This window comes from Mercenaria mercenaria, chromosome 3 (genome assembly GCF_021730395.1).
Source record: "Mercenaria mercenaria strain notata chromosome 3, MADL_Memer_1, whole genome shotgun sequence".
In the NCBI taxonomy this organism is placed as follows: domain Eukaryota; kingdom Metazoa; phylum Mollusca; class Bivalvia; order Venerida; family Veneridae; genus Mercenaria; species Mercenaria mercenaria.
Genome location: NC_069363.1, coordinates 55113053 through 55129663, shown reverse-complemented (window position 1 = coordinate 55129663; position 16611 = coordinate 55113053). Strand labels below are relative to the sequence as shown.

The window sequence follows — 16611 nt, the reverse complement described above, 5'->3', positions numbered from 1 at the left end:
AAATAAACTTCGAATGTAATGCCATAAATTCCAGAGAAGTTCCTTCCTGGTTCAGCTGTTTTTGTTGTTTACTGATATTTTGCAAAGGAATTAGTGAATATTGTCATTTTTAGAATGAGTGATCATCAAGGAGATGCAAATGATGCATCCAGCAAGAAAAGTAGCGCTGACAACGTCACAAAATCTTCAAAGTCTGGTCTAAAAATTGTCAAAAATGAACAGTTGCCAGAAGAGTTGCTTGGTAAATTTATTTAATATCTCAATATAATTTACATGAACCATATAGGCAGAGAGGGAGAAGGTGGAACTGGTGTTTACTACGTAACCACTTTAAAATCTGTCTGTCATTGATTTTGCATGAATAGAGGTCTCACATGTTGAACATCTCTTGATAAATTTTCTGTACGCCGTTGCATGCTGGTATTTACCGTTGAATTTACAGTTGATGCCAAGTCTTCATCATCATCATCATCTTTGATAATGGCAAGCAGTCCTGTTGGACTATAATGGCCATGCGTGGGGGTTAGTAAAGTGAAAGATTATCAAGCCTCCCAAGCTACTCAATCCACCCAGGAGGACATTGACAATGTGATAAAAAATAGTGCAAAAACCTACTCAAGCCCTTAAAGCCTATACATTGCATAATCTACTATGTACATGGTGAAGAAACAAGAGAGTTAGTACTGTTAAAAGATAAAAGCATATATGTACTGTCTAGGGGATGTGTGGTAACACAGTCAGTCCCGACTTAAACACAGCGTTTGAGTCAGCACTGACTAAGTGCACCGGCAGTGAGTTCCATTCAACTATTGTCATACAACTTGAATACATTGAACGTGTAGTGACTGATTCACATCCAAATTTCTCAAATTGCATGCAGCTTAAAAGTCATATACAAATTTATTTGGCTTATGTTTCCAGGCAACATTCAAACTGTCTTTAAAAGCATTCACAGTTCTGCTGTTCACACACTCGTTGGGTAACTCGTTCCATCGATTCACACTTGAATGCTCTTGAGGTTCTTATGTTTCTTCTCCAGCTTTTTCTCGTGGCCTCTTGTTTTGACATTGTGGCTTAAGACCAACGTTACGTTCAGATGCACTTCATCGAATTCATTCATCACTTTGAACAGTTGTAACATGTCCGCCCTTTCACGTCTGTATATCAATGTAGGGAGTCCAAGCTCTATAAGTCTCTCATTATATGAATTGTGTTGAATATATTTGACGAGTCTCGTAGCATGGCGTTGCACTTGTTCTATAGCCACTATATCTTTTTTCATCGAAGGTGACCAAATGACAGTAGCATATTCCAAAGTGGATCTGATTACAGTCTTGTATAGTATCAAAAACATTTCTTTATCCATAAATTCAAAACTCCTTCTAATACTCCTTGTGAGTCAATCATTTGCTCTTCATTTGTAAACACAAGGTCAAGTGTACTGGGCTGATGACCTTCTCTAAAACGTGTAGGCTCACACACATGTTGATACAGAAAACAGTCATTTGTACTTTCAATAAAAGAATTTATCACTGGATCACCTGATTGACTTACTTTCAGGCCCCAATCAATGTCTCTATAGTTAAAATTGCCAGTTATTAAAACATGTGAGTCCTTTTTTTTAAGTGGCCCTGATTAAAAGTTCATTCAGCTTGCCATTACAGATCTGTTGATGAGGGACTGCGATAAATTGCACCAATGAGTAAAGTGTCCATGTTCGCTAGTCGAAGTCTGCACCATACTGACTCGACAAAATCAGAAACTGTTTGACTATTATCAATGTTCGCTTTAAAAAATAAAAAGCATGTTCGTAAATCTTCTCTATCAGAAGATAGTCGTAATCCTGAGATGAGCTTCTGGTTTGTTTCTTTTGAAAGCATGCACTCTTGTTATTTCTACCCAGAGGTTTCAGTTAGTCAAGTGAGCATTTTCTATATAAATTTGACTTTCTGGAAGTATATATCTAAGCAAGGAACTTGCAAACACTAAGTAAGGAACTTGCAAACAGTTAACAAGTGCACAAAATAACTGTGATGGATATATTTACTAATTTAGAAATATCTTTTTACATGAATTATTCCTCATAATTTTACATCAGTATTAAAAGGTAAGATGTGGGCATAAAATGGATAAGTCCAAATAATTTGATGTCAGAACTAATTCTGAGATATTTTCGTAATAGGGCAGAATCCCTCTCTTTGAAAACAGATATTGACCTGTGCAAAAATTATCACAATATTGCGACTCGTACAATTAGATGGACTAAAAATGGATATATTTAGCACTGTAAACTTTGGAAAATTTTTAGAAAAATACGTAAATAAGATAAACATATTTTAACACCATTTCTAATAATTTTTAAATGGACATTCATTTTCCAGTAATTACAAGAACACCTTGTCTGCCCAGGCCATTATTTTCGTTCTTTCATAATCCTAAAATGTTATAAATGTTCCTGATTTTATTTAAACTTGGCACACGTCTTTATACCACAGCATTGTGGAGGGCATTACACAGAATCCATAGTCAGAGTTAGTTAGGGTGAAAAGGGTTGTTAATGTATCTGGGTCATAACTTTTATTACCCCTACTTCAACTTTGAGTTCATCAATTTGTTAGGTAGTAAAGGCCACTTGGGTCGGAGGGATCAAAGACATTGTACTTTCTTGTTTGGTTTGTATATTTTTGTATTTGATCCTGACTGGCAAGGTGTGTAGCCTGGACTCCTGCAAGAGCAAGGTCTTAGAGGTCAGACTGGTTTTTGTTAATGAAAATATTTTTTACACAAGTGCTCAACTGCAATTTGCACTTAGAAAACAATTATATATTGAAAAATGGTTTGCTTAGCACTCATAATCTAGCTCCAAACGTTCTCACTTTGCATAAAGTGTTTGCCTTAAAGGGACCACTTGCAAAAGTCAACTTTCAGTCATGTGGGTTTAAGTCAAACAATTTTACATTGTACAGTGCTATTAGAGGTCAAAAGGGGACTATATCATGTTAGTTCTGTAGCAGAATTTTGTAGATATTTTTGCCATAATTGAAGTTGTGCATAATCAAGGACATAAATATTAATTTACATCCTTGGCATAATGCAGCTTTCAACCATGTCAGTTTCAAGGTTGTACAATATAATCAAAGGTCAAATGATAGTACTTCATGTCCACTAGATATCTTTTTAACTCCTTGGAAGGATTTTTAAGTAATGTGGTACATAATTAAGACAGTTTATGTAGATAGATACAGATTGAACTTTGTATCTTTTATTGGAGAAACCACGTGTTCACACAGTTTTGTTTAAGACATGTTATTATTAAATTATTTATTGGCAGTACAACTATCTAGTTAGCTCAACTATTCGCAGAATAGGGGAGCTATCCTATTCGCCCCGGTGTTAGCGTCACACAAATGTTAAAGTTTGGGTACCACCCCAAATATTTTTAAAGTCCATTGAGATATTGCTTTCATATTTTGTATATTTGGTTTACCATCATGACCCCAGTCTGTAAAAAGGAGGAGGCAACTCTATCAAGCATTTTGACTGAATTATGGCCCCTTTTCGACTTAGAATATGCTTATTGTAATGTTAAAGTTTTACTCATAGCTTATTATACTGTCAAGCACTGAGAATAGTCGAGCGCGCTGTCAACTGACGGCTCTTGTTTTTGTATGTCCTTATGTAAGACTAAGAATGATTTGGAGGAGACAAGTACTAGTATGTGAAGTAAATGAATCAGTATTTTATTAGCATTTTATGTTTTCAGAACCAGAACCACCTGCACCAGAATTTGAATGCCCAGTCTGTCTGCAGGGTGCCAGTTTTCCTGTTCAGCTACCATGTCGACACATTTTCTGCTTTCTTTGTGTAAAAGGTGTTGCCAATAGAAGTAAAAGATGTGCTTTGTGCCGACAAGAAATCCCTTCAGACTTCTTTAATGATCCAAAATTATTGTGTGCAAATGAAATTAAAGAGAAATCGCTGTCAATTTTTGATGAAGGTTACCAGTGGTTTTATGAAGGTCGGAATGGTTGGTGGCAGTACGATGAGCGAACAAGCTTAGAACTTGAAAATCGCTACAAACAGGGTGATAAAATGTTTGAGTTGCTTATAGCTGGATTCTTGTATGTAATTGATTTAGAAAATATGAGACAGTTTCGTCGTAATGATCAAACAAGACGAAGACGAATAAGAAGAGACCTTCGTAATGTTCCAGGTATTAAGGGAATTGCTGGACTTAAATTTAATGAAGATGCTTCTGTGAGACCAAGTGGAGATGGAGGGGAAGCAACTCAGACAAATCCTAATGGAGGTGCAGCAGTTACAGGCAATAATAATGATTCAGCTCTAAGCTCAAACCAACCAATGATACTTCCCCCTGGAGTAGATGGCCACCCATCGGCTGGTGATGATACCTACCTTACCCCTCCAGCCCCTAATAACACACCACAAACCCCTATGACCCCTGCAGATAGCCAGCCAGGCAGCTTGTCAGGATCACAAGAAGACCTTAGTATACACCTACAGCACCTGCATATAAATTCCAACAATTCTTCAAGAGGTTCCCCATCAGTTGATGCTCAAGATCAGTTTCGCAATCGTTACAGCGAGCAAAGTTACCCAGCCCAAACAGATGATGGAGACTTTGACCCTTCTGATGATCAACATGATTCCGACAGCCAGCAAAATTCTATACATCTGAATTCAAGTAATTCATCGACTGACTCAGCAGCACAAGCAAGTTTTGCCCAACAGCATTGTCCGAATCGCCAAGTTCACTTGGCTCATGTTTCCAATACACATGATGATAACAGTGATGATAATGAAGATTCTGCAGTAACAAGGGAGGGAATTAATCCTGGTACTGGAAGTTACGAAACTTACCTGTGAAAAAGAATTCCTGTGAAATTACTTTTACTGGGAGTACATGTTATCAATCATGTATACACTTTTTTTTCTGCAGGAAATAGTCTGACATATAGGGCTAAAATCTAGTAAGAATGTTTTCACAACATTGCATTCAGACAATAACATGCATAAGAAGTCTTATTTATGGTACAGTATTGTTTTTTTTATATGCATAAGGCAAAATCAAATATGGAGGCTTCACAGAACCAACCTTGGTGTGTCACGGTATTGTTTTTATATCCTGACGAAGAGAAGGTTCTTCATTATAATTACATAGCATTCACATTTTTATGCACCCCCCCCCCCCAACACATTTATGTTGGGGGGCATATAGCGTTGCTGCTGTCCGTACATCCCAAAATCTTGTGTGTTAAACTCCTCCCACACTACATATAAGCCTGATTTTTTTTTCAAACTTTCACAGATGAACAAGCTAGATGTTCAGATGACCATAAAGGAAGGATTTTTTGCTGTGACTAATTTTACTACAGTTATGGCCCTTAGATAGTTTTGCTATATAGAATATAGAGAAAAATGTGTGTCCAGCTCCTCCCATACTATTAGCCTCAAAGTTTCACAGATGTCAACAAGCGTGTTGTGCAGATGACCTTAAAGGAAGGATTTTTTTCTGTGAGTATTTTTACTGGAGTTATGGCCCCTTGATAGTTTTTGCTGTATAGAGGATAGCACAGTATGTAGGGGCATCTGCGTCCTATGGACACATTTCTAGTACCTTTTGTTATATGCCTCTTTTCAAGGAAAAGGGGCATATTGTTTTGCTCAGTGTGGTTGCTCTGTCTCTGTCTGTCAGTCTATCAGTCTGTTGAAACTGAGGTAAACCATTTGGTTTCTGAATAATAACTAGAGGATGTTTGGTCCTACAGTGGTCAAACTTCATAGGATAATTGCCTCTGGCCTTTTGTTTCGAGGTCAGTATGTCAAAGATCAAGGTCACATTGACCTTGAGGATGAAAACAAGTTTTCCTTTACTAAAGAACACTTGTGCCTTACACTTTGTAACTTCATAAAATGATTGCCTGTTGTCAGCAGATGACTCCCCAGTGTTTTGTTTGCTAATAGGTTCAACTGAAAACAGTTTGTCAATATCTGATCATCTGAACCACTTTTTAGATTTCAGATTTCATAGAATGATTGTTGTCAGGAAGACAACTCAAGGGTGAAGGTCACAGTAACTTTGGGATTGAAATTGAGGCTATCATGAGGGCATGTATTTAACAAACATCTCTTATATCACCATTGTTTTACTGCCATAATTGTTATATATCACATCTGGAGAGATATTACTGGCAAAAAGGGGAAACTTGACTGCTGTTTTACTCAAAATTTTGTCCTGTAACATATAGAAAAGTTCATATACGTAGTGAGACTTGTAAAAAGCTGTTATATGTAACAGTCTGGCTGAAAAGCTACATTTTTGTACCATGTTCATGTATTGTCTGTGTAAAATGTCTAAAGCCATATTACTTTTGGATAAGGGCTGTTAGAACTCTTAAGGTAATTATGGTTTGATACAAGTTTTCCCTGTATTGTCTGAAATACGATATATGCTCTTGTAACTTTATTTTATTCTTATTAACTTAACTTGCTCAATAATGCACGGCTACTAAACGCTAGCGCCACCACCAAATTGTGGTGATAAGGAAAAGAGCTATCGACATTTCCGTGGTGCAGCTATCGTCCGTTTCTACTTGTAAACACGTGAGTAAAATTTATATTTTATCTTATATTTTCATTGATAGAACTTTTTTCGAAAATCGGAGAATTAGTGCGATCAATTCGTAACAGAAAATGCCAAAATACTTCAGAAAATGGGAAAAGCACCAAAATTGGCACAGCTATTTATTAAAGCATTAAAAACATTTTTTTCATGGGACCCATTTGATATCTGTCAAGATGGCCGATATGGCGGCCATTTTCCAAAATGGCCACCAAAACTCAATATTTACCTTAGAAGATTCTAATGAAAGGTCATTATATTTACATTCACCCCCAAAATGCACTAAATATAAATGTATATAATAAAATAAATCTTAAATTTGCATCAAATGCAAAAATAACAATTCAAATGATGTTAGTTTCTTTCTGTTTCCATGGTAACAGCAAAAATCTAACCTTTAAAACTTAGTTTAATATTATCATTGTGTAGTTTTCATATTTTAAAGAATATTTTGTTTTAATATATGTAATTTATATTATTTCACTTGAATTCCCTCCACAGCAGCATATTGAAACATTGTTGTTATTCCCTTACCAGTATTTAGCCAGATTGGGCTTATGGGTTGCCCCTGTATGCATGTCAATACGTCAGCCATGCAGAGTGGGATACTGCAATAACTTTGAAACTACAGCAGAATTTTTCATGATATGTGGTACATGGATAGATGGCAATGCAGAGAATGCCAATGTCATTTAAATTTGTTCCTATGGCAACAAATGTTGTTGCTATGGCAACAAATAGTGCACGAATATGACACAAAGTGTCATCCTGCATTTCTTCAAAACAAGGAGAGATTGTTTCTTGAGAAATTTTACATAGACAGAGGGACAAATTGAGAACATGCTTGTTATCTTATTTTCTCCTCTTGTACATCATTTTGTCCGTCTGTATGTTGGTCCATCATTTGCAAATGGCGGATTCTTCAATAACTTCAAAATTGCAAATTCTAAAGACTGCTTTATGAAACCTTGTTTATAGATGGTAAGTAATATGGAGAATGTGAAGGTCAATTAACTTAGTTGCTATATAAAATTGTAGTTTCTTTGACACCAAGTACGACAACTACCCCTTTCAGTTTGGGACTTCGAAATGCAAGAATAGATTATAGCAACGGGCTAGTAGGATCAAATGAAACAATGTTCCTTATTATGCACCCGCTGTCACAATGTCTGTGTAATAAATTGCTAACTGTGTAACAAAGAAGAGTAAGGCTGAAAATATAAAAGTTGCTTTCATGGACAACACTTAGTAACTATTCTGTGAAATATATTACTCTGAACAGTGAGCTGAAATCTGAAATAAGGTACATGTCAGATACTCTTGTCAGTACACACAAGCACAAGATTGTCGACAACTTAAGTTAACTTGCATAAGGTAGTGCAGAGCATTTCAGCACTTTTGACAAATTACGTCTTCCTCGGCAGACTTTATCGAGGTTGCAAATGCACTTGAGGAGCTATTGGTACGAGACTCGGGTACTTGAGACAAAAACTATTGGAAAGGTTCCAATATATCAAAGATCTTTCTGGTCAGCCTTATTTATCTTGACTTGGAATTATAGGAAAGTGGTAGAACACCCGACACCCATATGTGCCCGACCTAATGGGCAACCTTTTTTAGTATGTTCAAGAGGTGTAGCAGACGATGCAGGAATGCACATTATAGCCCTAATCTATATGTGAACAGATGGTTGATCAAGCTACTTGACATGTTTTGCTGTAAAGAAGAGTATCGAAAGCCTCCATTTATACCCCAGAAATATAATACGAACAGTTTGTTTGTAGGAAGATGTAGAAAATGCATTTAAAAGCTTGATTCACCGGTAAGCGCGAGCTGTACTGGTTAGTTTTCTTTGACAAGACAGTGTTATTCTTACGTTGGACTGCTTAACTGGAAGTACAAATGGTAAATAGATAATATTTGTCGTCTTAAAACTAGTAATTTAAATTGGTATTAAAATTGTGTTTCGAATGTACCTGTGCTCATTAGAAAAATCCTCAAGTACTCACATTTAATTTAATTTTAATTTCAGTAAAATGTCCAGAAATAGATATAAGAGCACATTTTTCTTGTAGAAATTATAGATTCTGCTCTTAATTTATACCCCCGTTACACTCAGCCACGTTCCCACTACGTCGTAAAAACTAGCAGGACGCAGTAAGAACTTGTACAATGTAGAAGAAATACAGTAGATTCCGATAAGAACATGATAATTAATAATTATGGTCTTCATGAGTGTAGAGAACGCGGTCGAATTTTGGACATGTTCAAAACAAATGTAGTGAGAACGCGGTCTAATCAGGAAGCAGGAAGGACGTAGTAACGATGTAACTAAAACCTAGTAGGACATAGTACAAGCGTGGTGCGGACGGGAAAGGCTGCATGGCCTGCTCACTGCGCTGTCATTGTGTTATCATTGCGTTCTTGCTACGTCAATGAAGTTCTAACTACAACTTATCTACGCTTGTGTGCTATGACCATGCTACGTGCATGCCACATTGTGGTATACCGCATAAGGTTATTAATAAGTTCTTTCGGTTCTGAACACATCTCTGTCACGTTTGCAGCAGGTTCTCACCATGATTGGTTCAGATTCTGAAAATTAAGTATGAATACTGGATCCAATTCCCAATCACTTCGTTTTCAATCAGTAATGGGTATCGAACATCATCAGGAATTGCCACATAATCATGGACTCAGCAGCACTGGCAGCTTGTAGTGGACGTTTGGACCTCCGTATATCCTTCACACTGCTTTTGCTTATTCCAACGCAGTCTCTCTATAAGACTTTTTTCTTCATTGGGGCGTTGGGGTGGGGTGGGGGGTCGTCGTTTATTGTAATTTATGGTTGTTGAGTGTAGATGCGGACACAATTATGTCAATATAATTTGCAGAAGGAATGAAAAAAAAAAGAGGGACATGGCGTAGTATTTATAAGTAGCCGACGAATGCACTGAAAAGGTGATAAGCATATGGTTAAAGCATGGTAAGCGAGAGGTGCAATCTGGCTGATCGTACTAAAAATGTAGTAAGAACACACTGGACGTGAAGAAGCGCGTGGTAAGAAAATTAGTGTGAACGTGTTAGACACCGTAAGAACCTGGCAAGGATGTTAAAAGCGCGCAGTATGAACTTTAGAACTGCACATTTTTCGAGTTTGATCCCCGTCCCCACCGCGTGAAAATTTTCAGGAAGCAGTATGATCTTCATGGTCTTTGCCTGAGAGTGATCAGGGCATTAGTGACTGTACATTATATGCTTATGACATTAAACTATAAAACCATTGTTATGGCACAATGTGCTACAATTTGACAAAAACAGAATATTACAGGGACATGCAAATGTAAATTTGATTACGCTGATCAACCGGCAATGACTTTTTCCCACAGAAATCATGATGATCTGATAGGCCAGGGATGTTCACATGGTCTATCACACTAATATAATTAATGAATTATATAGTTTTATTAAGTGTCATTACTTCTCTTAGTGTAAATAAATTGAAATGAATACAGCAACACTTACAAATTCTGAGTCACGAAAACTAATGACAAAGTGAAACACATGTCATTTATTCACTAATACACATTACAGACTAAAACTTCGTTTGCTCAAACTCTGATAATTCGAACACCATTCTTCAATTAATCTATCGTCAGGTCCCAAACAAATTCCTTTATGGTATATTTTTCGATCACTCATACTACCGATAATTCGAATAAATTTAGTCGGTCCTGATGGGTTCCAGTTACCGAAGTTCGAATGTATTTATAATTAATTAATTTACAATTGTTGTAAATTTCTGCACAGGACTGTTGCCATTTTAAACAGTCTTGATATGCCAGTTACCATTATATACTTAATTTTGATTCATATAAATGTATTATGACTTTTCTTCTGCTTAATAGCACATTTTATCCAAGGGAGACAACTTTTTTCATTTTTGTTGGAAGAGCGGTATTTTTGTTAATATAGTATGTTTGGATTTATTCAGGCAGGTGGTTTTAGCTTATTATGCTGATGACTGTAAGTGTCAATAGAAATTTTATATATAATATTATGTATTTTTTAAAATATATACACATATGGCGGCCATCTTGGATTTTTCGGCCATATTGGATTTTTCGGAGTGGGTCTCATGCTCATTTTTAGTATTTTGCCCTAAAGTAGTTATGTACCAAGTTTCATGCTTTTCCCATTTTTTGAAGTATTTTTACACCATTTTACTGTACTAAATGTAGTTCCGTGTAACAACACTTTTACTACAGGGTTGCTGTGATTTCATTAAAATATTATGCAAATTGTGGCGCCAGGAGATTTTCTCCCGAATTTGACAGTGGCATATTTTCATATCGGCCAGTATTCCAACACCATTCCGATGTATAGACACACTGTAAGAACATATCTGCACATGCAAATGATGTAGAAATGAATTACAGGTATTCCATACACCAAACAATTGCGAAAATCATAGTAAAAAGTTAAAACACGACTATTTTGGAAAGTGGTGGCGCTATACAGTAGTGGTGGCGCTGTTGTATATGATTAGTGGCTGATATATTCAATTTTGATATATGAAAATGTCTGACTGCAAGCCACGGACATTTCTACAATAATTGATGTTAATAACCTATCCCACACTACACCCAAATTACGTTACTCAACAAAATACATGTTGTAACCTCTACATGATCGCAAAATAATCTACATGAATATGGATTCAGATTGTACATCTAAGCTCTATTGATTAATCGTATTTAATCAATTGGAATTGAAAATGTACTGTACTCACTTTTCAGAAAGGTCTTTTGTTTACAATGACATGTAAACGACATATAAAAACAATGGGGAGTAACTTTCAGAATCTTAATATAACAAATAAATTCTACACTATCTTCAAAATATTTCCTGGACACAAATCTTTGTTTGAAATAAAAGTATTGCTACTATTTTTCTTGACCTGAATTTAAAGTACACTTACGTTTGTATTTAAGAAGAATATTTAAAGGTTAGAAATAATTCTACATTAACATTTTAATTAACAAAGGAAAATATTTACTTTGACTACAAGAGTCCCAAGGGTCTGTGAGTATTTTATTTTTTTTTTTTTCTTGAATAAAGAGTGTTTCATAAAGGTAAGTGAAATATGATCGATTCTTTCTTTAATAACATAATTCATTACAGGAAAATTATCAATTAGAGAATGTTTTTGTTTGTTTTGTTCCGAATGCGTCAGCAGTTCGTATTACTGAATGCCGTAACAGCGCCACCACTACTGTATAGCACCCGCCCGCTTAGCTCAGTAGGTAAGAGCATTGGTCTACGGATCGCGGGGTCGCGAGTTCGATCCTCGGGCGGGGCGTATGTTCTCCGTGACTATTTGATAAACGACATTGTGTCTGAAATCATTAGTCCTCCACCTCTGATAATTCATGTGGGGAAGTTGGCAGTTACTTGCGGAGAACAGGTTTGTACTGGTACAGAACCCAGGAACACTGGTTAGGTTAACTGCCCGCCGTTACATGACTGAAATACTGTTGAAAAACGGCGTTAAACCCAAAACAAACAAACAAAACTACTGTATAGCGCCATCACTTTTAAAAATCCTTGTATATTTCTTCTAACCCGAGATTCTATTATTCATGGTGTGTGCTTATATAATTATTTATCATTTCTACACCATTTGCATGCGCAAGTATGTTCTTACAGTGTGTCTATTCATCGGAATGGTGTTTGAATACTGGCCAATATGAAAATGCGCCACTGTAAGATTCGGGAGAAAAGCTCCTGACACCACAATTTACATATTATTTTAATGAAATCACAGCCAACCTGTAGTAAAAGTGTTGTTACATGGAACTACATTCTCCGATTTTCGAAAAAAGTTCTATCAATGAAGATATAAGATAAAATATAAATTTTACTCACGTGTTTACAAGTAGAAACGGGTGATAGCTGCACCACGGAAATGTCGATAGCTCTTTTCCTTATCACCACAATTTGGTGGTGGCGCTAGCGTTTAGAAGCCGTGTAATGCTATGAAAATCTTGTAAATATGTTAGAACTATTGGAAAACTTATAGTCATTTAATGAAGTTATTTAGAATATATGTTGTTTACAACAGTGGTATTAATTGAAACCATCAATTTCATATACATGTATTTTTAATATCTCGGAGACATAAGTATCTTTTAATGTAAAAGTAAGCATATAGTTAAAGGGAGAGAAATAGGTAAAAAATGAAAGTCTTATATTAGGAACATTAAAATATATAAATTTCCAAGTAGAGACAGCCTGTAGATTTGGTAACATTTACAACTGATTTTACTGTTACTAATATCCCAGAACAGTTCAACTCAACCAGTTTAAAACTGGCATGAATAATAATAAGCATTAAATCAAAACAGATTTTAAAAAATTGGCAGATTCTAAACAATGCAAACATGTCTGTTTGTTTTTAAAATCACAAAATCAAAGTAATTGCAAAAGTACTGCCAACTACAGCACCTTAGTTTTTGCTCTTAATGACTTTTCACATTTAACAAGTTACTTGTGATATCATTTCATTATCAGGTATTTTATAGATAAAGTTATGTGTATACTAAGATAAATCATTCCCTTCATATAATTCAATTTTGATTATATACCAGTATTTTCCCCGTTGCTGATAAGATTACAATGTTTGATATTTTATTTCATTTTGCTGTACTGATGATGTAAAACCATGGCTGTAGTGACTGTTGACGCAACCAAGGCACTTGCCTTGGTCAGTTTTTCTCCCTATTTTGTCTTGGCTGATTTTTCTGCCCAAGTTAAAGTGTCTCAGAAAATTGATATATTTCACATTTTCCTGTAGGATGGTGTAGATGGGGATATCCTCTCCCATCTTATCCACATAGGTGTCGTCAAATTCTCCAAAGAACCATGTACGAGTTACCTTTCTAACATGCTCCATCAAATTTAGCCTCTCACCATGGCACTGAAAACTACAGTGGTTGTATTTCTTAAAGCAAACATTTTTAAATGTCCTGATATGGTCATCTTAGCACAAAACAGCGGATAAATGCACTGACTTAAGGAGGCACTTATCCAGCTATTGTGCCGAGGCAATGATATGGTCATCTAACAGTGAAAATGTGTTATCAACTTATCAGCTATGTACTGTTTACTGTTATACGTGTAGGTAAGGTTGAGCTGGCTTCATATTTATCATAAAATGTATACCTTCATATAAATTCCAGAATATTATGTTTCATGTACATTATTGACGAGCTCGCTTGCGGTTAGCTAGACTTAGTTGCCACTTTTGGCAGATCGGTGTATGTGCGTCTGTGTGTGCATCTGATTTTGTCTGGACTATAACTTTGCCATGCATGGACCAATCTTGTTTATATTTGGCATGAATGTTTACCTCAATGAAAAGGCGTGTCATGCGCAAAGCCCATATTCCTATCTAAAAGGTCACAGTTGGAGATCAAAGGTAAAATTGAAGTTTGTCCGGAGCATTTCTTCTTCATGCATGGTGGGATTTTGATGTAACTTGGCATGAATATTCACCATTATAAGACAGTGTGTCATGTGCAAGAACCAGATCCCTAGGTCAAGGTCACACTTGACAACTGGTGGGCTCGACATTCTGCCTGTGGGCATATTTGTTATTTTGTTTCCTTGGATTCTGGTTGTGCTGAGACTTGGCAAACTTAGATATAGTCATTCAGACTATTTTTCTGCCAAGTTTCATGTGGAATCTTTGAAATCTGAGAAAATTGTAGCAAAATAAATAATATGGAGCATAGTTCTAAATTTTGGACATGGATAGATATTGGCCTTTATGAGTTATGATTTGCATGGTTCATCATGTGATATCTGTTATTTTTGCTTACAAGGCAAGTTATGAGTGGAAATCAACAACAACACTTTTTAAGCTCTCCAACTTTCAAGTGTTTCGCTTGAAAGTGAAACAAAGACTGTTTTTAAACACTTGGATAATTTCACGTTGTTTCAACACTTTGATAATTCCGTATAATGTCTTGTTAATAACTCTGGCCCAATGATAGATTCAAGGTTTAAGCTGCGGGCTGAAGGTCAATATGACTGATGTAGGATGTCGTGAAAACACATTATGTTCATTTACAATTTGATTAGGTAGCCACTTTAAATGTTTTAAGTTATATACTTGTTAGTAACATGATTTCACTTACATGGAATGATACCCCGTGTTTCCATTCTTTTATATGCCATAAAATTGACACATTCTGATAAAGACTGTATTGAAATTTACGAGAAAAAATCTTGTATTTGTCCAGTTATTACAGACTTGTGAAATAGTTTGCATTCTGGTATATAACTGTACAGACTTGAACGACTATAATAAGGCCTATTGATTGTAATTATGTTATAATATGCTATATATTATATAAATCACAAATTTTGATGTAATTTTCTCTTGGCTCCTTATAAAGGACAAGAAATCCAAGGAATGTAGCAGCCCAATGTTATATTTGCTACTCAGTGTTAATCTTGAAGAATAGAAGTTTTTGTTTGTAAATACAGAGAGTATATAAACAGAAAATATAGGAGATATGATTGTTTTTGCTGTGATAATAGCTTTATTCTTATATTTACATTTTTTGTTCACATAAATGTATAATTCTTGCATTAGAACATCATTTCAATTCCTCTTAGGTGTATGTTGCATTGTTTTGTTTTGATAATTATAAACAAATTAATAAACATAAAGAAAACGATTGTGTCTTTTCATATGACCAACAATTAGGCAGTCCAAATAATCAAGTCTTGCCGGTAATAAAGTTAAATTAACATGTGTTTGACTTGGACATTAGCAAAGTCATCATATAAAAGGACTATCTTTTCCCTATATGTATATAACATATAACTTAGGTTGTCTTTAACATTTGATATTTCATAGAAATGATCACCAGGTGACCATAACAGCTAAAGGCTCCTTAATTAATCCCCCGCCACAAATGGTGGGGGGGTTATAGGAATGGTCTCCGTCCATCCTTCTGTCTGTCCGTAACACTTTCGTGTCCGCTCCATATCTCCTAAACCCCATGAAGGATTTTCATGAAACTTGGGTCATATGATCACCTCATCAAGACAATGTGCAGAACCCATGAGTCAGCCTTGTCGGCTCAAGGTCAAAGGTTTGAGCCTTCGATTTTGTGTCCGCTCTATATCTCCTAAACCACTTGAAGGAATTTTATAAAACTACGGTCAAATGATCACCTCATCAAGACGATGTGCAGAACTTACGAGTCAGCCATGCCGGCTCAAGGTCAAGGTCACAACTTAGGGTCAAAGGTTTGAGGCTTCCATTTTGTGTCCACTCTGTATCTCGTTAACCCCTTAAAGGATTTTCATCAAACTTGGGTCAAATGATCACCTCATCAAGAACTCGTGAGTCAGCCATGTCAACTCAAGGTCAAGGTCACAACTCAAGGTCAAAGGTTTGAGCTCTGTATCTCATAAACCTCTTGAAGGATTTTCATGAAACTTGGGTCAAATGATCACTGCATCAAGACATTGTGCATAATTCATGAGTCAGCCATGTCAGTTCAAGGTCAAGGTCACATTTAAAGGTCAAAGGTTTACCCTTTCACTATCCATAGCAGTGGCGGGGGGTTTAGCTATCTTTCAGACTGCCTTGTTCCTCAAACATGGCTGACTGGGAGCAGTGCCATTTTGCCTGTATGGCCAATCTTAGAAACAGTGACAGATGTTTATTTTACAGTTATCTCCAGGACTAACCTGACTTAAGAAAAGTATCTTGCTAGTTGTCAAGCACAGTTTTGATTGATGTACAGACAATTTAGGCCACTATGTGCAACCGAGGTTTAGTCTTGGTTAATTTTTAGCTCCTTTGTGTGATAGCCGTGTCCATCATCAACAATTTGACTGTTAACACTCTAGAGGTCACAATTTTGGCCCAATCTTAATGAAACTTG

General features: G+C 36.0%; 1 protein-coding gene across 1 annotated transcript; it reads left to right on the top strand.

Annotated features, from left to right (window-relative positions):
* The first annotated feature begins 30 nt into the window (after positions 1-30).
* Positions 31-15390, top strand: LOC123524694 (E3 ubiquitin-protein ligase rnf146-like). The gene is made up of 2 exons (XM_045303055.2): positions 31-241; positions 3764-15390. The coding sequence occupies exons 1-2, from the start codon at positions 115-117 to the stop codon at positions 4885-4887; spliced, it is 1251 nt and encodes a 416-aa protein (XP_045158990.2). The 5' UTR covers positions 31-114; the 3' UTR covers positions 4888-15390.
* The last annotated feature ends 1221 nt before the right edge of the window (positions 15391-16611 follow it).

Excerpts from the sequence above, each read along its gene's own strand:
- LOC123524694 (XM_045303055.2), top strand. The coding sequence starts at position 115 with ATGAGTGATCATCAAGGAGATGCAAATGATGCATCCAGCAAGAAAAGT. Across the intron at positions 242-3,763 it reads GTTGCCAGAAGAGTTGCTTG|AACCAGAACCACCTGCACCA; the intron begins GTAAATTTATTT and ends TTATGTTTTCAG.